Source organism: Lepidochelys kempii, chromosome 23 (assembly GCF_965140265.1).
Source record: "Lepidochelys kempii isolate rLepKem1 chromosome 23, rLepKem1.hap2, whole genome shotgun sequence".
Taxonomy (NCBI): domain Eukaryota; kingdom Metazoa; phylum Chordata; order Testudines; family Cheloniidae; genus Lepidochelys; species Lepidochelys kempii.
The window spans coordinates 7180145-7202247 of NC_133278.1; the positions used below are offsets into that span (position 1 = coordinate 7180145).

Consider the following 22103-nt stretch of genomic DNA (forward strand, 5'->3'; position numbering starts at 1 on the left):
GAAGCCCCCTTCCCCTCTGGTGCTGGCAGGCCCTTCGTCTGCAGCCGCTTCTTAGGCACCAGTGAGGGGGAACGGTGCCGGACGGACCCCAGTGTTGGGAATACGTTCCGCACTGATGCCGAGGTGCTAGGCATGGAGTCCAATTGGGAGGGCTCTGAGGCAGAACGAAGTGCACCCTCTATAAGGAGAGCCCTCAACTGGGTATCCCACTCCTTTTGAGTTCGAGGGCGAAAGTTTTTGTAGATTACTGCACTTGTCCCCCAAACACTTTAAACAGCTCTTGTGGGGGTCGCTAATGGGCATCGGCCTGACGCACCTACTAAACTATACTAACACTTAACTTAATGGTCTAAGTACCTATAAACTAATACAAAGGAGACAGAACAATGGGTTGTAAGAACCGCTAACGCTCTTGCAATGCAAGACAAGGTGCTCCGACTAACTGTCACAGGCAGTAAGAAGGAAATCAGAGGGCGTAGGGCCGGCAGCGCCTAATATACCGACGCGTGAGCGCGGCACTCAAGCAGGTGCCGTAGCCGACCCTACGGATATCACTAAGGCAAAACTCTCCGACTATGCATGTGGGCATGCACACACCTAGAATGGAATGGACATGAGCAACCACTCAGAAGAACAGCAGCTACCAAAGCTAGAAATTTTTAAATCAGCTCATTTGGGTTACTTGCACCCAAGAGTTTAAAAAGAGTTGGAGGAGGAGCTTATTGGACTATCAATACTCATTTTTCAAAAAATCCTGTAACTTCCACAGAGTTTCCAAAGAATGGAAGAAAGCAAATGTGCTAATATTTAAAAACCGTAGATGTGATGACCTAGGTAGGCCTGACGCTGATCCTCAGCAAGATAATGGAATGCCTGATATGGGACTCGATTAAGAAAGAATAAAAGTAGAGTAATATTATTCATACCAATCTACATGGGTTTATGGAAAATAGATCCTAACTTGATTGGTATGAGATTACAAATTTTGCTGATAAAGATAATAGTTGTAATATAATAAGACTTCTGTAGGGCACTTAATATGTATCCCACACCATTTTGATTAAAACCTAGGAAGATACAAAATTAACATGATACTTTAAATTAAATATGCTGATAGGTCTCAAAGTAATTGTAAGGGGGGGGCCTCATCAAGCAGGTGTGTTTTTAGCAGGGTTCTGGCAAGGGGCAGGTTGCGGATTTAAAGATCTGGATTGCTTGGTCAACTGGGTGCCAGCAAACAGTATTATTTTAATACAGGTAAAGGCATACATCGAGAACAAAGAACGTAGGACACCCCTATAGGATGGGGGACTCTCTCCTGGGAAGCAGCAGCAGCTCTGAAAAAGATTAGGGGATCGTGGTGGATAATCAGCTAACCATGAGCTCCCAGTGTGATGCTGTGGCCAAAAGGGCTGGGATGCACAAACAGAAAAATCAAGTATAAAGTAGATGCATCCGATGAAGTGAGCTGTAGCTCACAAAAGCTTATGATCAAATAAATTTGTTAGTCTCTAAGGTGTTACAAGTACTCCTGTTCTTTTTGCGGATACAGACTAACACGGCTGCTACTCTGAAACCTACAAGTAGAGAGGTTCTTTTATCTCAGTATTTGGCATTGGTGTGACCACTGCTAGGATAGTGTCCCCCGTTCTGTTGTCCACAATTCAAGAAGGATATTGATAAATTGGAGCGAGGTCAGAAAAGAGCCATGAAAATGATTAAAGTATTAGAAAACCTGCCTTATAGTGATAGACTCAAGGAGCTCACTATTTAGCTTAACAAAGAAAAGGTTAAGGGATGACTGGATTACAGTACCTGCCTGGGAAACAAATATTTGATAATGGGCTTTTCAGTCTAGCAGAGAACAGTCTAACATGATCCAATGTCTGGAAGTTGAAGTTAGAAAAATTCAAATTGGAAAGACGGTACACATTTTTTAATTGTGAGGATAATTATCCATTGGATAACTAACGAAGGGTCATCGTGAATTTTTCATCACTGGGAATTTTTAAACCAAGGTTGAATTTTTTTTTTTTTTTTAAAATAAGAGATGTTCTACTTCAAAAGGAATAATGTTGGGGAAGTTCTCTGGCCTGTGCTGTACAGGACATAACACTAGTGGTCCTTTTTGGCCTTGGAATCTATGTATCACATGGCAAGTAAGAGCACAGTAGAACAGAGGTTCTCAAACTGGGTGGCGCAGAACGTATTCTGGGGATCCTGAGAAACTTTGAGGGGGAGAGGGGAGACTTACTACGCACATTCAGATCTGGGCAGAAGGAGAGTGGTGGCTGCTGGCCAGGTGCCCAGAAGGGGGGGTGGGGCACTGTAAGCTACTACAGACAAAAAGAAGGGGGGTGCGATCAAATAAGTTTGAGAACCACTGCTGTAGAATCACACCATAGCTTGCCTCCACTAAACTTACCATGTAGACAAGTCCTTAGTTAGAAAGCGCAAGACACAAAAGGTACATGTAACCAACACAGCACTATGGTAGCCTCTCAGTTAGTTCTTCTAGTATTAGAACACTTCTGTACTGTGACACCAGTTATCACACACTGCTCGAGCACTATATACATAATCAGACAGTCAGAGTTTAATGCTTGAAGGGACCCATCTGCATTCCCTGTAAGCTGCCCACTTGGGCAGCTGCACAGGAGACATTCCAGTGCTGCCCAGCTGATTAGCAGAGTCTGCACAGCCAGCAGCATGTGTTCAGGTGCCCCTTCCCCCACCTTGATTTCCCCAGCAGCCAGCTCACACAGTCTCCCGCTGCGCCCCCCCAACTCCATGCTCACTCCCCTCGCCACATACCCCATCTCTGCGAGCAGGGGAGGGGGAAGACAACAGGGCTCAGGATAGAGTAGGAGAGCTTTCAGTGTGTCTTAAAGAGACAGCGTACGGGTTTCCCCAGCAGACCACACACCTCCCAACACACACTTGTATTATTGTTGCTGTTACTTCTTGGCACTTCCTGCAGTGCATGTATATTTGCTAAAATAACACACTTTGAAAGAATAAAATTATAGTGTTTTGACTGGTTTATGCATTTCATAATTTTTATTTCTCTTTAAATTTGATTCTTTGAGCCATGAGTTCTAAAATGCCTAAGCTGTCCTGGTGGACTAATTATCCCTATGGTAACTCTTCAAAAATATACATTGTCTCTAGGTTTTTTGTTTCTACTGGTGGCGAACATCTGCACATACCTCGGTACACATAACATTTATGCTGCACATGAATAGAAAAAATTAGAGGGAACATTGGGGACCACCGCCTCAGAGTCTGACCTCCCGTGTATCACAGGCCACCAACAGTACCCAGCATCTGCACAGTAAACTCAACAACCAACATTAGACCTAAGCATTACAGCGCTCAGAAGACTAGACTATTATATGCCAGAGTCGGAGAACAAAAGGGACCGAGGGGCACCAGTGCCCAAGGCCCCCACAATTGCAGGGAAATGATTAAGTGAGATACACCCAGATAATCTTAGCAAGTGACTAGCACCCACACGCTGCATAGGAAGGTGAAAAACCCCGAGGTCCCTGCCACGCTGACCTGGGGGGAAAATTCCTTTCCAACCCCATGTATGGCAACCAGTTCAATCCTGAGCATGTAAGCAAAAACCAGCCAGCCAAGCACCTGAGAAAGAACGCTCGATGCCACCTCAGAGCCCTGGCCCCGCTACTGTCCCATCTCCAGCCATGACCATCCCCAATGCTTCAGAAGATGGAAATCAAACACTATTGAACCCCACCACACATGCCAGCAAGAGCAGTCTTACTTCGTGATGTGTGAACTGTAGCAAGTCTTCTGTACAAGTTCTTCTGTTTGGGATCAGGATGGAAGCCACTCTTCGTAAAATACACATGGACGTACATGGAGCCATTGTGCTGCACACTCTGAAATCACACACACCAACAGGATGGTTAGCCGCCTCATTCCCTGCATTGGAAAACCAGGAACGACACTGCCTAGGCTACGCAGAGCAGTCTGCATCAAGCAGCTTACTGTGCCCGTCATGATCACTTCAAGGCACATTGCTTTCCTCTTCTGGATGCACTAATAGCATCCGTTATGCTCCAGTGAGTCCACTGGCTAATCCAAAGTGACATGGCTATTTCCTGTGTAATGAAAATGCTTAATACATAGGGCCCATACGAGGGGAACATCACAACACCGGTTTTATAACTAGATTTACATATCTCTACAATTTTAAACATAAAGCTTCATCACTACAGGACCATTGCTTTTTCCATGTAAGTGCCACACTTCCCTTATTTCAGTCTGCTGTTTATTTATATTACCATAGTGCCGAGGAGCCCCAGCCATGGACCAGGACCCTGTTGTGCTAGGTGCTGTACAAACCTGGAACAAAAGACAGCCTTGCCCATAAATTACCTCTGTGCATAATACTTGCATAATATGTTTGAACAGTGGGAATGGCTGCTCTCGGAATGCTACTTGTCTAATCATGATTAGATAAAGGAGGTTTCCCATGCTCTGTCTGGCCATAAGGAAGGCAGGAGCCCACTCTTAACCATACAGAGGCTGCAAAGTATTCAACCTTTTGGGGTGACTCAAGAAATGAATCCCTGTGACTGATGAATAAGGCTGTTCCAAAGACTGTTTTGTATTACAGTAACGCCATGGGGCCTGAGGGAGGTGAAGCCCCATTGCGTGGGAGCCATTCAGACATGGATGGTTTAAAAAACGTACAGCTTAATAGCAGACAAAACTAAGTGGGCATAAAAGAAAGAATATGGGTGAGAAGTGATAGGATCACATGGCCCCACCCACAGCCCAGCCCCACCACTTCAGTGGCTCCACTTGCAACCTGGCCCCACCCCATCTTATCTTTGGCTCTACCCCCAACCCAGCCCAGCCCCCTCAGCGGCTCCAAGTAACTTTGGGGTTTTTTAAAACATGTTTATGAGATTAAAAACTAAAAGACAACCAAGCCAGGCCTCGGTAATCCCCAAGGGCCATCTGTCTGCCACTGCAGTGGTCAGTGTCCTGTAGCAGCAGATTTTTAGGAGGAGTTTGGAGAAAGATTGGATAGTGGCTTGACAGATCAATTTAGAGATGATGATCCTTGCCTACTTATGGCCCAGAAGCAAGCACTATGGGAGCTACAGGCAAGCAGGCTGTTGAGGCAGACACTGCAGGAGGAGTGGCAGGAGACTACTTGCTAGCAAACAGTAACAGCTGGAAGGAGGGACTTGAAGAGTGATAGCATGCAGCTGAAGTCTGAGAAGGCAAAAGGGGGAGCTAGCAGAGCAAATAGAAGAGGGAGAGTAATATAGTCCAACTGACATATCAAGAACACTATCTCAGCAGTGGCATTTTGAACAGGCCAGAGGTAGCAAGGAGCCAGAGTCGGGATGGGACATAAGGGACCTGGGTGAGAGTTTCAGTTATATGGGCAGAGAGAGAAGGCTGGGTCTGAATAAAAGGAGTTGTTCCAGACTTCACCATTACTGGCAGAGCAGCAGCTCGCCACCACCCAAAGACAACACTCATTTGCAAACAAGGAAATGGTGCTGGTTTTGCAAGCTGACCAATGCCTTGTGCATGTACATCTCAGCATTTGACTCCTGCTCTGGAACAAGGACAGAAAGGACATTGCAGGCAGGGGAGTTTATTGCTGGCCAAATCAGGAGAGTGAAACTCAAGCTTGCAACAGAATGCCAGCTACACCTTACTTATGGAAAGATCAGTCACTCCGTAAAATCCCTGAAGGCTGCAGAGGGAAAGCCTGCAATGCCTTAGCCTAAGCATTTCATCTGAGGCTTTAAAAGGAGGACACAGAGCAAAAAAGGGGAGAAAACAACTCATCTCCATGTCAGTGCTCCATTCTATGGCCCATTATCCAGCGTCAGGAGAAAAACCACCTAGGAAGAGAGAAATCAGTTATGTACTAACCTCAGGAATGTCTAACTCTGCATAGCGTTCATAGCACCCATCTGCATTCTCACCACTGGTCCAGTCACCATAGACAAGATCCCGTTGCTCCCAAAACAGTGCTGAGGTGACATTAAAATCTGTAAAGTGCTCATGCTCTGAGATATACACGTGAAGGTCCTGCAGGGAGAGGAGAGGAGGGTTGCTTCTGGCAGACAGCTCAGCGTGATGGTGACATTAAAATACTGAAGGGAGGGTGGGTGAAAGGGGATACTCTGCCAGGAGCAGATAGCCACCCCTGGATGGAACTCCAACTGTAATGCTGTATTACTTACCTGTGAAGTGTGGTTCTGCTCTGACAAGTGGCCCCTTTTGACTCAGCAGACAGCTCACAAGAGAACAGTTACATCTGCTGGCTAACATAAGTTTCTCCTGCTTTTGACTCCAGTTAACCATGCAGAGGCAGCACAGGAATGCGAGGGGAACCTGGAGTCTGGTGTGGCTTGTGTGTCATCAGGATCTTTAGCAGCATGCCAACTGACAAGTCCTGCCCTCTGTCATACCTATGTGATCCACACAGGGCAACAGGGTTGCAAAAGTTTATGTGCCTGCACAATCTTTATTGCTGAGTCAGAAAGACCCCAGCTTGACTCTCAGATCCCACTATGGGTTTGCAAGGAAAACAGCTCTAAAGCTGTAAACTGAGCAGGTTAGCTATGCAATCACTATGGGCTTGTCTACATGGGAAACAGTATAAGCTAAGGTCTGAATTTAAACAGCTACAGTTATATTAGTATAACTCCCTATGCAGACACCCGTATTCCCATAGAACAGGGTCTTTTTTTAAATTTAGCTTATGTTGCTTGGGAAAGGGTTTAAACTAAACTGAAAAAAACACTCTTATTCTGGAAGAAGAGTGTCTGCACAGGGAGTTACACGGGTATAGTTATACAGATTTAATTATATCTGTACAACTGCAAACACTTTCCTACGTAGACAAGCACTTCAGTGTAGACACTACCTTCAGTGAGACAGGATTCTCCCATCGGTGTAAGTAATCCACCTCCTCCAAGAGGTGGTATCTAGGATGGAATTCTTCCATTGACCTGGAGCTGTCTACGCTGGGGTTAGGCTACATCTACACAGCGTACCTGACAATGGCACAGTTGTACTGCTGCAACCGCACCTTTGTCAGATTCACTGTGTGGCCGTTCTCTCTCACTGCGAGAGCGCCCTCCTGGTGACAAAATAAAACCACCCCCAATGAGGGGCAGCAGCTTCGTCAACAGACGTAACGCTGTCCATACCAGCTCTTTTTGTCACTAAAACTTTTGTCGTTTAGGGGGGTGTTTTTTCAGACCCCTGAGCAACAAAAGTTTTAGCAACGAAAGTGCCAGTGTAGACATAGTCTTATGTCAGTATAGCTATGCCTCTCAGGGTGTGGAATTTTTAAACCCCAAAGACAAATAGAGAGCCTAAGACAGAGAACGTGGAATAAGCTCTGTAATGTGACAAATCCATCTATGCTCTGAAGTCACAGTGCCACTCAGAAGAACTGCTGCAAATCTAGGTGCTTATGACACCGTCAAACAACAGACTTCAAAACACAAGTGAGCAAACCTACAGCAGGAAATGCACTAGTGCTACCCGGTCCCTTTTAAAGTTAAGAAAACAGAGACAACGAATGAGCACCTTGCTTCAGCTGCACGGTAGAGTAGAGGGTTAAGGGCAGGGCACCACATATTCCATATAGAACTGGGATAACCCCGATGGCAACCACCCCCGTCCATGCATCCTAGACAGAAGGGTACAGAGCTAGCTTTAGTGGCTCATCTCCCTGGGTCTCAGCTGCTGCACCGTTCTCCAGACAGCCCTGATCACCACCTGCACTTCCAGCTTCCCTGCTGCAAACTAGCCCCCAACTCTGGCATCCTGACCCCTACAGCTTGGTCCCGTTGAGCAGAGCAGGGAACACATGCTGGAATCCAACCGGCTTTCCACTTGTGGGGAATGCTGCAGAGCCAAAGATGGGTGAAGACAGGATCCAACGGGGCAGAGAGACAAGACAAAACATCAGCACTCAGCCATAGCAAAATGGCAAAACCCACAGCAAAAAAACACAGACTCCACGACCTCCTGGAAATATGCCAAGTTTGCAGCTGCAGAACCATGGAGTACATAGGGTCCTGACTGAATGGCGGTTCACACCTTAGCGCTATTTTGTTTGGCTCCCTGCAGCCTTGCACTAGCATCACAGCGGCAGTTTCTGCTTGTCTCACAGTTTTAAGGTTATAGGACTAGAAACATACATTTTTTAAAAATGAGAGCTGAGATTCTGAGCCTAATTCTGCAGCAAGAGGCGAATACCTCAGTACTAGAGGCACAGGCCTAGGAGACAAAAGACTGCAGCTTGACACTGGTCCGCCACAAGCTTCCCACATGACTTTTGACAAGTCCTCTTGATGGTTTGGTTACCCAGTGTGAAAATGGGGGAGGAGGGGATGATGTGTGGGCAGGAAGTGGGTGCAGCTGCACAAAACCAGGGTGACATGCAAAGAATTCTGGTCAGTCAGTGGAAGAGAACAGTAAACGTGCAGCGTCCCAGGCCCACCGCAGAGCCTATTGGCGCTGACCCATTGGGGAAGTGCTGATCAGTGAGAACCATGGAGCTGACAGGGATCTGGGTGCACACTTTACAAACTTTGCTGGACATGCTCAGCGTGTGATGTCCAAAACCAGTGTCCTCTGGAAAGAGGAGAGACATTGCTCCTCAGCAAGGGAAAGCCTAGCTTTCAAACCTCCACTAATTCAGCTCCAGGGTTGCTCGAATATAGGCCACAGGAATCTGCCTGACACTGGCAGTTTAGGGTTCATTTCCCAGAGTTCTATTTTCACTTCCCTCCCATTCAAGCTGCTCAAACTTCAGAGATCGAGCTTCCAAGTCTCCTAACCAGCACCTGGCTGATAGCTGGGGGAAGAATGTTGCCATACCACATCCTTCTCTGCATCCCACCAGGGATGGGAACTGGAAAGAACTCTTCCAGACTCCGATCCTTTAATGGAAGGAAGTTATTTCAGGGCTCAAAACCACTAGCCAGGAAACCACGGTTTGGGGACCAAGGTGTCCCTTGCACACACAGGACAAGATTTCTCCACTGGCTCTCACTTTACCTCCCTTTAAACCTCTCTCATTTCCTGCAACCCCACCCATCTCTTCTCATTCCCACTTTACTCCTGGGGGAATTCTGAGCCACTGCACATGCACAGAATTCATGCCCCCCCAGATTTCTTTGCTTCCCTGGAGAAAAATGACTCTCTGATAGGGAAGCAAAGGGAATCCACAAGAGCAGTCATGCAACTCCCCAGCAGGATGTTTTGGGTGCCCAGGGCAGCCAGCAGAGAGAAATCACTGTGAGGCAGAAGGCAGGACTGGGGAAGACCCAGCTGGTGGCACCTACCCTGTGCTGGGCTCAACTGCTAGTCCCGGCTGGACTGGGGAGGATGGGACTTCCTCTTCCACTGCACAGCATCCAGGACTGGGTCAGACCCACCCCCAGATTTCTCCCCAGTCTGCAGGAAGCTCTGCAAACACTCTCTCCCGCTCCCTTCCTGTGCCCATTACTCATCAGCTGCAGGGGGAGGGATCACTGTACAGGGAGTTGCTCCCCCATCCACCCAACCCCCATGCATCCAGACTCCCTCATACCCTGCCCTCCCCTCCGCACCTGGATCCCCACCACACCGAGCCCTACTCCCCCAGCATCTGGACTCCCCCATTGAACCCCTTACACCCAGACCTCCCTGCTGAGCTCTATTCCACACCCCCCCAGACCCCTCACCCCCACTGAGCTCCAACTACCTTCACCTGGACCCCCCCCTGCAGTCCCATTACCCTTGCACCCAGAGCCCCCCCTCAATCTCATGCACCCAGATCTCCCACTCAGCTGCGTGCACCCAGATCTCCCACTCAGCTGCGTGCACCCAGACTGCCCCACACAGAACCCTCTCAACCCACACCAGGATCCCCCCATGCTAAGCTGCTCCACACTTGGATCTTGCTGAGCTGAGCCTGCCTGCCCACACCTGGTGCACCTGGCAGAGGGAGGCAGGGCCTTGGGGTGTTTCTGGGGCAGGCCCGGTCCTTGCGCTGTATCAGGGTAGGATGCAGCCTCAGCGCTGAGTCTGTGTCACAGGGAGGAGCTGCAGAGTGATCTCCCACCTCTATGCAACCAGTGGCCTGTAGTCCCCAATGCCACGCTGGAGCCTCCACATTTATTTGACAAATAAAATTTGCAGTATTTTAAAATATTGTGTGCAGAATTTTAAAATATTTGGTTTTTTTGGCGCAGAACGCCCTCAGGAGTACCCCTTCAATTCCCCATCCGAGAGCCAGGCCTGGGTTTTCTAGCTGCTGCCTAGCGTTCCTACAAGTGCTGCTCCCTTCAAATCATCATCTAGACCTCTGCAGCAGCTTGCCCTGTTGGCTAGCTGATCATCTCTCAGGTGCACTGACACTCAAACTGCCCTGCCCTCACAGAGATGATCCCAGTAGTTGCAGCAGCTCCCACCTGGCCATACCCAAGAGGGACAGGAAGGTATCTGGGCTAGTTTATATGCAGGAGAGGAAGGGTTGCTAGGTTTCCTCCATGCCAACCTTCAGCACCAAGGAAAAAGGCTACTCAGGAAGTGACCTTTGCCCTGTGAGAAGTCCAATATGGAGAGAGAGGAGCAGTGACTATGTAGCAGGCTGGGATTTGGAGACACCCTTGGGAGCAGAAGAAAGAGAAATGAACTCCTCACCCTAGATGCTATCCATGGCAAAATCCTAGTGGGAATTGGAACTGGGCCCACATAACTCAGCCCGAGTTCACTCCAATCAGAACACACTGAAAAAATGCCCTTACCTTTGGAATTCATCAGCTGCACAAAGTCAAATGTACCAAAGCTCGACCCCCCTCACACAGCCCTTTCCTCCAAAACCCTTCCCAAAAACACTCTCCCTACCACGTCCCCCTTCCCAGAATCAGCCCTCTCCCCTCCATTGCATCATTCACTTTCAAGGTTTTTTTCTTTTTTTTAAGGAAAGCTGAGATTCTGGAACAAGTCTGGGTGGATTCTGCAATTGTGTGCAACATAGGAGACCCGTATTGCCCTTCAAGAGCATCTTGAGGATTTTGGCCTGCGTCACATACACTGACTAATTCAGTCTTGCCATCCCTGGGAGATGGTATCACTTTCCAAGTAGGAGAACTGAGGTGACATGAGTTACACCAGGTCACATAGTGGCAGTGCGGGGTTCATTTCCCAGGGTTCTAGTCTCAGTGCTCTGCCCCAAGCACTAATGATGATCCTTCTGGGACAGGATGATACAGACACCTGGACCACAGGTCATATTTACCCTACATCTGAGATTGGCCCTAACAACTGTCTGATACCCATGCAGTTGGGGTGGCTACCCCTACTCAGAACCTGGGTCAGCTAAAGGCCTGCTCCTTTCACCATTACCATTAAAGTGTCTTTAGGGAAGAGGTTGCGGCTCGGAACACGGGATGCTCCGCCAGTGCTAATCTGATCCTGTGGTGCCGGCCCACGACGGAACCAACTGCTGATGGCCCAGATGATAAAGATCCTATGGAAGAAAGAGGGGGAGTGAATTAACACTGACATTTTACCCAGTCCTTTCTGCCACAGCCAAATGCCCCCTTAATCACATAACAGAAGCCCCACACACCAAGCCTACAGCTGAAGTGATGACAGATCTGTTAGGAGGACTGTGCTCGCTGTACAGCCAGCCAGCTCCGTACGGAAGAAGCTTCGCTGGTTTCTCTCGGTCACATCACTTTCTCAGACTTACAGCCTGTGGTCATGAGGCCCAGCCAGGGTAAACTGGTTCTGTGCCAGTTCACGGTTACAGGCTCCTGCTGAGCAACACTATGAAAAACTGACTAGTCTGTGTGGGAAACTAAAACCAAGTACACTCAGTGCATGCCATTGATACACACAGCTTGGTCAGGAGAGCTGGGAGAACACCCAGTGAGATGAAGGGGCCATTTCACACCTTTGCAAGCCTCATATAGGTGTGCAGAACACTGATCCCTACATTAGGCTCCAATAAGGGGTCTCAAGTGTCTCCCCCCACTTGCTGTCTCTAGCTGGTAGATGGACTCTTCATAGCCCCTCTACCACCACTTTCCCTCTGCCCTCTGGCCCTTCTAGTTGTACCATGGCATGGAGAGGCTGGACAGAGTTGGTAGCTGAGAAGCAGTAAGGTGTGCCCAGCAGGAGGCTCCCATATGGTCCAGCCCCACAGGTGCCCCTTAGTCATAACCTCTTCACTATCACCACCACTTCAAGATAACATCAAGGTAAACTCACTGGCAAACAACTTAAAAGCAGAACAACAGTTGCCTTGTGCCCTACAAGGCTCTGAACGCGGGGCTACATTTGTAGTTCCTGGTTTTCAGAAGTTTTAAGTTTAGCTTTCCTTCACATTCTGGAAGGGTACAAGGCAGCATTCACCAGGCAACCTGAACTCTGCGTTAACAAACCTCTTTGGTGATCCAAATAGTCCATGAAAAGGCCACATACGTGAGAGGTCCCCAATGAATTCTCACACCATTCGACAGAGCAAGGCAACAGAGTAAGTGAGAATTTACTGGGATACAAAGACCACAGAAGTTGGCAGTGATGTCAGCTTTTAGTTAAGTACCCCAAACCTAAATGCACATATGGAAGCCTGTGCAGATGCTCGAAAATAAACTATAGCAATACCAGGGACTAAGAGAAGCCTTAATCAAACAGAGAAATCTGTAGTACTGGATCCCTATACAGTAGATTCCAAGGCCAGAGTGGACCACTGTGATCAACTAGTCTAACCTCCTGTAAGGCACAAGCCAGAGAACTGCCCCAAGATAATTCCTTTTGAACTACAGCCTATCCAAAAAACGCTACTCAGCCCTCTGAGCTAAGAGAGGGCATGCCAAGTAGATATTACAACAGATTTCGTACACTTAACACTGAAACAGCTAACTCTAGGTGTTGCACATTTCCAAGTGGAAAGTCCTTGCTGACACCCCTTCTGCAAGCTAATTTGCCTTAGTAAGTTGAAAAGTTAACAGTTCCAATCCTTTCAAGGTTCAGTACCGCAGAGGTATGCCAGTTACAATATTAAGCGCCATAGCCAATAGTTACAGTGAAGACTACATGGGTAGGAATTTATTTTCTAGAGCAGTTAGCCACAAAAAACTTGTTAAAAATGTGTTAAGGATACAGAACCAAGAGAGGTAGGACATTTCAGGCACTGAATGTGCGTGCTGAAATTTGTGTCCTGCAAGACTTGCATCTACTCTGAGTGCCACATTCCAAGCTCAACTTCTTTATCTGACCAGCCCAAGTCAGCCCCCTCTGAGTCACTGGGCTGAATTCCCACATCGGCTCTGTTGAATGTAAGCTTCCACTCTTGCCTTTCTAGGCCTCTGCTCTACTCTTACCTCATCTGCTGTCCCCACCCTCACTTTGCAACAGTGCAAGCCCCAGGGTACAACTACAACATGATTAAAAAACCACAACACCAAGTCTCAGAGCTCAAGTCAGCTGGCTCAGGATCATGGTCTCAGGCTGTGGGACTAAAAATAGTGTAGACAGACAGGAGCCTGGGCTCTGAGACCCTCTCCCTTCTGGAGTTTTATAGCCCTGCAGTCCAAGCCCCTGAGCTTAAGTCAGCTGATGTGCCAGTGGTCCTTTATTGCAGTGTAGACATACCCTCAGAGCCCCTACTGTTCGACATGCCAGCCTGGCCCATGCACGGAACAACCCTCCAACTCTCGTATCTCTGCAACTAGGAGATAGGTTTGCTTGAATCCCTGGATTTTTCAGGAAAGCAAAGGGGCCGAAGATTTAGTTCTCTCTCCTGGCTCAGTGAATCTTTTCCCTGGCCCACAGGCTGGAAACTGAGCTGTGATCACTCCTGAGGGGAGTCTGCCAAAGCGGATGAGAGTCAGAGCATCCCATGAAAGTGCAAGAACATGATCCTGGTGGTGTCAGGGAAAAAAATAAATGCATCTCCTTTTTGAGAAAGTGGCATGGGGAGGTGGCTTATTTTGACGAGGCTGGGTGCTTTGTAGTTGGAAGGCCAGGGCATGAAGGGCCTATGAGGCTAAAAAAGGGTGGGGTGGGGCAGATGGAGGGAGAGCTTCTTAGAAAGTGGTGGGTATGGGAAGCCACAGGCGAGTTTGGATTCTGCAGCCTCTCGTGGAGATCCTTAGTCTGCTGCCCACTACAGCCATGTCAGAGCCACCTTAAGGTGGCTGACAGGGGAGCACAACGCTGCCAGGTGCTGGATATACAGAGACTCGAGGGCAGGGTGGAGAGCAAGTGAAGTCCCCAAGCCTGTGGGCTGTAGCAGGACAAGACAAAGCACAAAGGGAATGTGTACAAGATGAAAAACAGCAGCTGTGGCCACTGCTCATCCTGCTGATCAGAACGGTCTCACTGGTCCCTCATGCTTCCCCATCAGTTTCTGGAATCCACCTGTTGTGTCATGTCTGTCTTTGACTGTAATCTCTTTGGGGGCAAGAACATTAATAGATTCCAAGGCCAGAAGGGACTGTTGTGATCATCCAGTCTGACCTTCCGTATACAACAGGCCAGAGAACTGCCCCAAAACCATTGCTAGAACAGAGCTTTTAGAAAAACATCCTGATTTAAAAATAGTCAGTGATGGAGATGCCCAACCCTTGGTAAACTGTTCCAATGGTTAATTACTCTCACTGGCCCAATCAGAATTTGTCTAGCTTCAACTTCCAGTTATTGGATCACGTTAGACCTTTCACTGCTAAACTGAAGAGCTCATTATTAAATATTTGTTCCCCATGTAGGTATTTATAGACTAATCAAATCACCCCTTATGCCTCTCTTTATTAAGCTAAATAGATTGAGCTCATCGAGTCTCGTTACAAGACATGGCTTAACCAGGAGATCTTCAATGATCTAAAACTCAAAAGAGTCCTACAAAAAGTGGAAACTCGGTCAAATTATAAAGGGTGAATACAAATAAACAACACAAGCATGTAGGGACAAAAGTAGAAAAGCCAAGGCACAAAACGGGATCAAACTAGCTAGGGACATAAAAGGAAACAGGAAAAACATTTTACAAATACATTAGAAGCAAGAGGAAGACCAAGGACAGTAGACCAGTTACTCAATGAGGGGCGGAAAGACAATAACAGAAAATGTGGAAATGGCAGAGGTGCTTAATGACTTCTTTGTTTCAGTTTTCACCACGAAGGTTGGTGACGAATGGACTTCTAACATAGTGAATGCCAGTGAAAATGAGGTAGGATCACAGTCTAAAATAGGGAAAGAACAAGTCAAAAATTACTAAGACAAGTTAGAGGTCTTCAAATCACCAGGGCCTGATGAAATGCATCCTAGGATACTCAAGGAGCTGACTGAGGAGATATCTGAGCCATTAGCAACTATCTTTGAAAAGTCATGGAAGACGGGAGACATTCCAGAAGACTAGAAAAGGGCAAATATAGGGCCCATCTATAAAAAGGGAAATAAGGACAACCCAGGGAATTACAGCCAGTCAGCTTAACTTCTGTACCCAGAAAGATAATGGAAGAAATAATTAAGCAATCAATTTGCAAACACCTAGAAGATAAGATGATAAACAGTCAGCATGGATTGGTCAAGAACAAATTATGCCAAACCAACCTGATAGCTTTCTTTGACAGGGTAACAAGCCTTGTGGATAGGAGGGAAGCAGTAGATGTGGCATATCTTGACTTTAGTAAGGCCTTTGATACTGTCTTGCATGACCTTCTCATAAACTAGGGAAATACAACCTAGATGGAGCTACTATAAGGTGGGTGCATAACTGGTTGGAAAATCGTTCCCAGAACGTAGTTATCAGTGGTTCACAGTCATGCTGGAAGGGCATAACTAGTGGGGTCCTGAAGGGATCGGTTCTGGGTCCAGTTCTGTTCAATATCTTCATCGATGATTTAGATAATGGCATAGAGTACACTTACAAAGGACAATACCAAGCTGGGAGGGGTTGCAAGTGCTTTGGAGGATAGGATTAAAATTCAAAATGATCTGGACAAACTGGAGAAATGGTCTGAAGTAAGTAGGACGAAATTCAATAAGGACAAATGCAAAGTACTCCACTTAGGAAGGAACAATCAATGGCACACATACAAAATGGGAAATGACTGCCTAGGAAGGAGTACTGTGGAAAGGGATCTGGGGGTCATAGTGGATCACAAGCTAAATATGAGTCAACAGTGTAACGCTGTTGCAAAAAAAGCAAACATCATTCTGGGATGTATTAGCAGGAGTATTGTAAGCAAGACATGAGAAGTAATTCTTCCGCTCTACTCCACGCAGATTAGGTCTCAGCTGGAGTATTGTGTCCAGTTCTGGATACCACATTTCAGGAAAGATGTGGACAAATTGGAGGAAGTCCAGAAAACAGCAATAAAAATTATTAACAGTCTAGAAAACATGACTTACGAGGGAAGACAGGGGGAAAAAAGGGTTTGTTTAGTCTAGAAAAGAGAAGACAGAGGGGACATAACAGTTTTCAAGTACATGGAAAAGTACATGGTTTTCACAAGGAGGGAGAAAAATTGTTCTCCTGAATCTCTGAGGATAGGACAAGAAGCAATGGGCTTAAATTGCAGCAAGGGCGGTTTAGGTTGGACATTAGGAAAAACTTCCTGTCAGGGTGGTTAAACACTGGAATAAATTGCCTAGGGAGGTTGTGGAATCTCTATCATTGGGGATTTTTAAGAGCAGGTTGGACAAACACCTGCCAGGGATGGTCTAGATAATAATTAGTCCTGCCTTGAGTGCAGGGGACTGGACTAGATGACCTCTAGAGGTCCCTTCCAATTCTGTGATTCTATGACTTGTAGGTTCTAAAGGTTTGTATTGTTTTGTTTTTGAGTGCAGTTATGTAACAACAAAAATCTACCTTTTAGAGATGTAATTTCATGATAAAAAGATTGCATTATGGTACTTGAAATAGTATTTTTCAATTCACCTCATACTTTTGTTTATCATTTTTACAGTTGAAATATTTGAAATAATAAAAAGTGAGCACTGTACACTTTGTATTCTGTGTTGTAATTTAAATCAATATGTAGAAAAACATCCAAAAATAGTTAATAGAATACCAATTGAAATTGCATTGTTAATAAATTAAAACTGATTAATCACAATTAATTCTTCCAAGTTAATCACGTCAGTTAACTGCAATTAATCGACAGCCCTATTTTTAATCTCTCCTCATAGGGAAGAGGTTCTATACCCCTAATAATTTTTGTTGCCCTTCACTGTATCTTTTCCAATTCTAATATCTCTTTTTAGTAATGGAGCGACCAGATCGGCAAACTATATTCAAGACATGGGCATACCATGGATTAATATAGAAGCATTATGATATTTTATGTTTTATTGTCTATCCCTTTACTAATAGTTCCTAACACTGAGCTTTTTTGACTGCTGCAGCACATTGAGCAGATGTTTTCAGAGAACTACCCACAATATCTCCAAGATCTCTTTCTAGAATGGTAACAGCTAATTTAGATCCCAACATTTTGTATGTATAGTTGGCATTATGTTTTCCAATGTGCATTACTTTGCACTTAAAGAATTTTACCTGCCACTTTGATGCCCAGTCATCCAGTTTAGTGAGATCCCTTTATAACTCTTCACAGTCGGCTTTGGACTGACTTATTTTGAGTAATTTTGTATCATCCGCAAATTTTACCACCTCACTTTTTCCAGATCATTTATTAATCTGTTGAACAGCACTGGTTGCTATGCAGACCCCGCAGGACATTGCTATTTACCTCTCTCCATTCTGAAAATTGACCATTTATTCCTACCCTTTGTTTCCTATTTTTTAAACCAGTTAATGATCCATGAGAGGACCTTCCCTTTTATCCCATGACTGCTTACTTTGCCTAAGAGTCTTTGGTGAGGGACTTTGTCAAAGGCTTTCTGGAAGTCTAAGTACACTGTATCCCCCTTATTGACATGTTTGTTGATCCCCTTCAAAGATAGTTTAATAAACTAGTGAGGCATGATTTCCATTTATAAAAGCCATGTTGACTCTTCCCACAACAAAGCATGTTCACCTGTGTGTCTGATAATTCTGTTCTTCACTATAGTTTCAACCAATCTGCCTGGTACAGAAGTTAGGTTTTACTGGCTGTAATTGCCAGGATCGCCTCTCCAGCTTGGAGTTTAATTTAAGACTGTTAGCCTGGGAACCTGCCTAAAACAGAAGCCTGTTCCAGTCTTAAATGAATGACGTTAATTTAGAAGCATGGCAGGGGCCTACACCAGCCTGGAAAGATTGTCTAGTCTGTAAAAGACTTGTTCTAACTCTGGGGACTGGGAGCTAAACAGCATCAAGCTGCATAGGAATCTTTAACCTAAGCTATTTCCGTTCCCATGGGACTTATATTTTATTTTTCCCCTGTATTTCCAATGCTCCTGACTCTACATCTTTCCTCTTCAAAATATTAGAGCCCACAACTCTCAATTCACACACATTAAACTGCTCTCATCATCACCACCACCAGTGGTAAAAATCTCATCTGAAGCTGATCATGTATGTCAATATATACACACACACGTTCACTCTTTCACAATGGCCATGCAAAAGTTAAGAATTTTTTTTTAAACTCTACTGCATCTGCAAAACCTCCAGCAGCAATTTCTTTCAGGTTAGCAATTAACCTGATTAACCCACATTCTTTCCACACACTGGCTGCTGTGAAGCCTTCCTGTTCCCAAGAAAACTGAACAGATTTAGCTAGAACTGTCTGCAGCCACATAAACAGGACACTTGGCTCTCTCCAGTCACGTTTTGACCAGTTTTCAGAGTAACAGCCGTGTTAGTCTGTATTTGCAAAAAGAAAAGGAGTACTTGTGGCACCTTAGAGACTAACCAATTTATTTGAGCATAAGCTTTCGTGAGCTACAGCTCGCTTCATCGGATGCATACCGTGGAAACTGCAGCAGACATTATATACACACAGAGATCATGAAACAATACCTCCTCCCACCCCACTGTCCTGCTGGTAATAGCTTATCTAAAGTGATCATCAAGTTGGGCCATTTCCAGCACAAATCCAGATTTTCTCACCCTCCGCCCCCCCCGCCCCCCAAAACTCACTCTCCTGCTACTACCAGCAGGAGAGTGAGTTTGGGGGGGGGGGGCAGAGGGTGAGAACCTGGATTTGTGCTGGAAATGGCCATACTTGATGATCACTTTAGATAAGCTATTACCAGCAGGACAGTGGGGTGGGAGGAGGTATTGTTTCATGATCTCTGTGTGTATATAATGTCTGCTGCAGTTTCCACGGTATGCATCCGATGAAGCGAGCTGTAGCTCACGAAAGCTTATGCTCAAATAAATTGGTTAGTCTCTAAGGTGCCACAAGTACTCCTTTTCTTTTTGTTTTGACCGGTGTTGTTCACTCAGATTCTGGATGTCCTGGAACAACACTCTACCCAACCCATACTTTATCTCCTCCTTCAGTGCTGCTGAAGGCTAGTTGAGAACATTAACATCTACTTAGAGAAGGGCAGGATGCTCACTGCTCTAGTGGAAACATCTCTTCGGACTCTGCTTAAAAGCTCTCACTTGATGCTGACAGTCTCTCCAGTGACTGACTAATATCTAAATTTCCATTTTTGGTTATGACAATGGAAAAGACATTCTGAAGTAGCTCGATGCCTCACACTCACAACTAGGGCTGTGACCTGGGTATGTCACAGATTACCAGGTGCCTGTGCCAATACTAGATCATGAGGCATTAGTCTCTCAACTAGAGTGCATGGTAGAGTGAAAAAGCTGAACTCAGGTGGCTTTGTTCTTCTCCCTTCCACCTGGAGAAGTCCCAGAGACTAGTGTTAGGCAATGTTCAATAGGTGCCCAAGAGATCTCAGATGTGGGGGACCGCAGCATTCTATGTGATATGAAACTGGTGGCAGAGCTGATGGATGAAGAGTTGAACTGCGGGTGAAGGGCGATCAGTAAACAGATGACCCCAAATTTATATCTTTGTCTCAGCCCAGAAAATGTGTTGCTCTTGCAGCAGTGGCTGGGCTGTGGGTTTCTGAGGAGACCAGAGGAGTGGGAGTTTTTAGTTGTCCATGTTTCCTTCCTGAATGGCAGTTTTTAAAAGAGGATGGGATCTGTTGCTGTTTTGTTATTAAATGTATTTGTAATAACTGTCAGCGCACCTACAGCCAGGGGCAAGGGATTCAGAGGCCAAATTTAAATTAACATCATGTTTTTAATACGTGATGAGAAGAGGGCAGCTGGGGAATCAGCCAGGGCTCACCTGAACAACACTCCTTTGATGACCTGCCAGGCATTGGGAGCTTGTTGCTGGGGCTGGTTCTGCTGCTGGGTCTCTGCAGTCGGGGCCCCCGCTGCGGTTCCATTACTCGTTACCTGCTTTGGAGGGAGGAGCGGAGACGGGCTGGTAAGCAGCAGGTTATCTTGTATTGCTGGTGGAAAACGCTCACATGATGGGCAGTGCCAGGTGGTTTCCCCAGCTGTCTACGCAGGACAAGCCCCCATCCAGGGCGGCCGCGGGGAGCCCAGAGCCCCAGTCTGGACCCAGCAGGGGGAAACACCACGAAAGCTCCCATGGATGAAGGGCCCGGGCCATAGCAGAAGGAATTGGGCAGCCCAGGGAGGGGCCCCCGGGCGGGAGAGGAGGCTGGGAGCGGAGTCGGGGCAGCCTGGCGAGGAAGGGGACTGAGGGGCTCAGAAGCGGGGCGCGGAGGGAGGAGGCGGGGGGGGGGAGCGGAGGAAGGAGGCTGGAGAGGGGAGGGGGCGTCCGAGGAGCGGAGCCGAGGCCCGCGTGGCAAGGGCGGGAGAAGCGGGAAGCAGAGCTGGGACCAGCCTAGGGACGCGTGGGGGGGGGGGGGGGGCGGCTGAGCGGAGCCGAGCGGCTCGGGAAGCCGAGCCCGGCCAGGGGAGGCAGGAAGCGGGGAGCGGAGCCGGCCCGGCGAGCGGAGCCGAACCCGTGGGGAGCCGTTGAGGGGCCGGGGAACCGACCCCGGCCCAGGAAGAGGAGGCTCCAGGGGCCCGGCGACGCTCCACGGCGCCGCTACCTGCTCCGGGCCGGAACCAGGAAGCACCGCCACTGTCTCCGGCGCCGCCATCTTGCTGCGCCGATACCTCCGCTGTTCTCGCGAGAAGCTGCTCCCGGGCCCGCCCCTTTTGCGGATCATATGATGATCTGGTCATGTGACTATCGCTCACAGGGGGAGTCCCGGCCACTTCCGGCTGCGGGTCTGAGCTGGGGGTGTGACTCAATGTCGGGGGACGGCTGCCGAGCCCGAGCTGAACCGAGAGGGGGCGTATAGTGGAGCCTCGGGGGGGGGGGCTGGAGGTGAGGTCGTGGTGAGCGGGGGGGGGTTGTAGTGGGGCTGGAGGGAGCTGAGCCGGGGGGGGGTGTAGTGGGGCTGGAGGGAGCTGAGCCGGGGGGGGGGTGTAGGGGGGCTGGAGGGAGCTGAGGCGGGGGGGGGTGTAGTGGGGCTGGAGGGAGCTGAGCCGGGGGGGGGTGTAGTGGGGCTGGAGGGGGCTGAGCCGGGGGGGTGTAGTGGGGCTGGAGGGAGCTGAGCCAGGGGGGGTGTAGTGGGGCTGGAGGGAGCTGAGCCGGGGGGGGGGTGTAATGGGGCTGGAGGGAGCTGAGCCGGGGGGGGGGTGTAGTGGGGCTGGAGGGAGCTGAGCCGGGGGGGGTGTAGTGGGGCTGGAGGGAGCTGAGCCGGGGGGGGGGTGTAGTGGGGCTGGAGGGAGCTGAGCCGGGGGGGGGGGTGTAGTGGGGCTGGAGGGAGCTGAGCCGGGGGGGGGGGTGTAGTGGGGCTGGAGGGAGCTGAGCCGGGGGGGGGGTGTAGTGGGGCTGGAGGGAGCTGAGCCGGGGGGGTTGTAGTGGGGCTGGAGGGAGCTGAGCCGGGGGGGGGGTTGTAGGGGGGCTGGAGGGAGCTGAGCCGGGGGGGGGTTGTAGGGGGGCTGGAGGGAGCTGAGCCGGGGGGGGTGTAGGGGGGCTGGAGGGAGCTGAGCCGGGGGGGGGTGTAGGGGGGCTGGAGGGAGCTGAGCCGGGGGGGGGTGTAGGGGGGCTGGAGGGAGCTGAGCCGGGGGGGGTGTAGGGGGGCTG

The 22103-nt window shown here is 48.2% G+C and overlaps 1 protein-coding gene across 2 annotated transcripts in view; it reads right to left on the reverse strand.

Annotated features, from left to right (window-relative positions):
• Positions 1-21177, reverse strand: part of CLPTM1 (CLPTM1 regulator of GABA type A receptor forward trafficking) — a 53828-nt gene extending 32651 nt beyond the window's left edge. The window contains exons 1-5 of one of the 2 annotated variants that reach the window (XM_073321916.1): positions 21058-21177; positions 20277-20392; positions 11413-11536; positions 5929-6087; positions 3788-3905 (exon numbers count right to left, since the gene is read on the reverse strand). In XM_073321916.1, coding sequence (XP_073178017.1) covers positions 3788-3905; positions 5929-6087; positions 11413-11536; positions 20277-20392; positions 21058-21177 — 637 coding nt within the window. The remainder of the gene's footprint in view (positions 1-3787; positions 3906-5928; positions 6088-11412; positions 11537-20276; positions 20393-21057) is intronic. The other variant, XM_073321917.1, reaches the window with a different exon arrangement.
• Between the last annotated feature and the right edge of the window lie 926 nt (positions 21178-22103).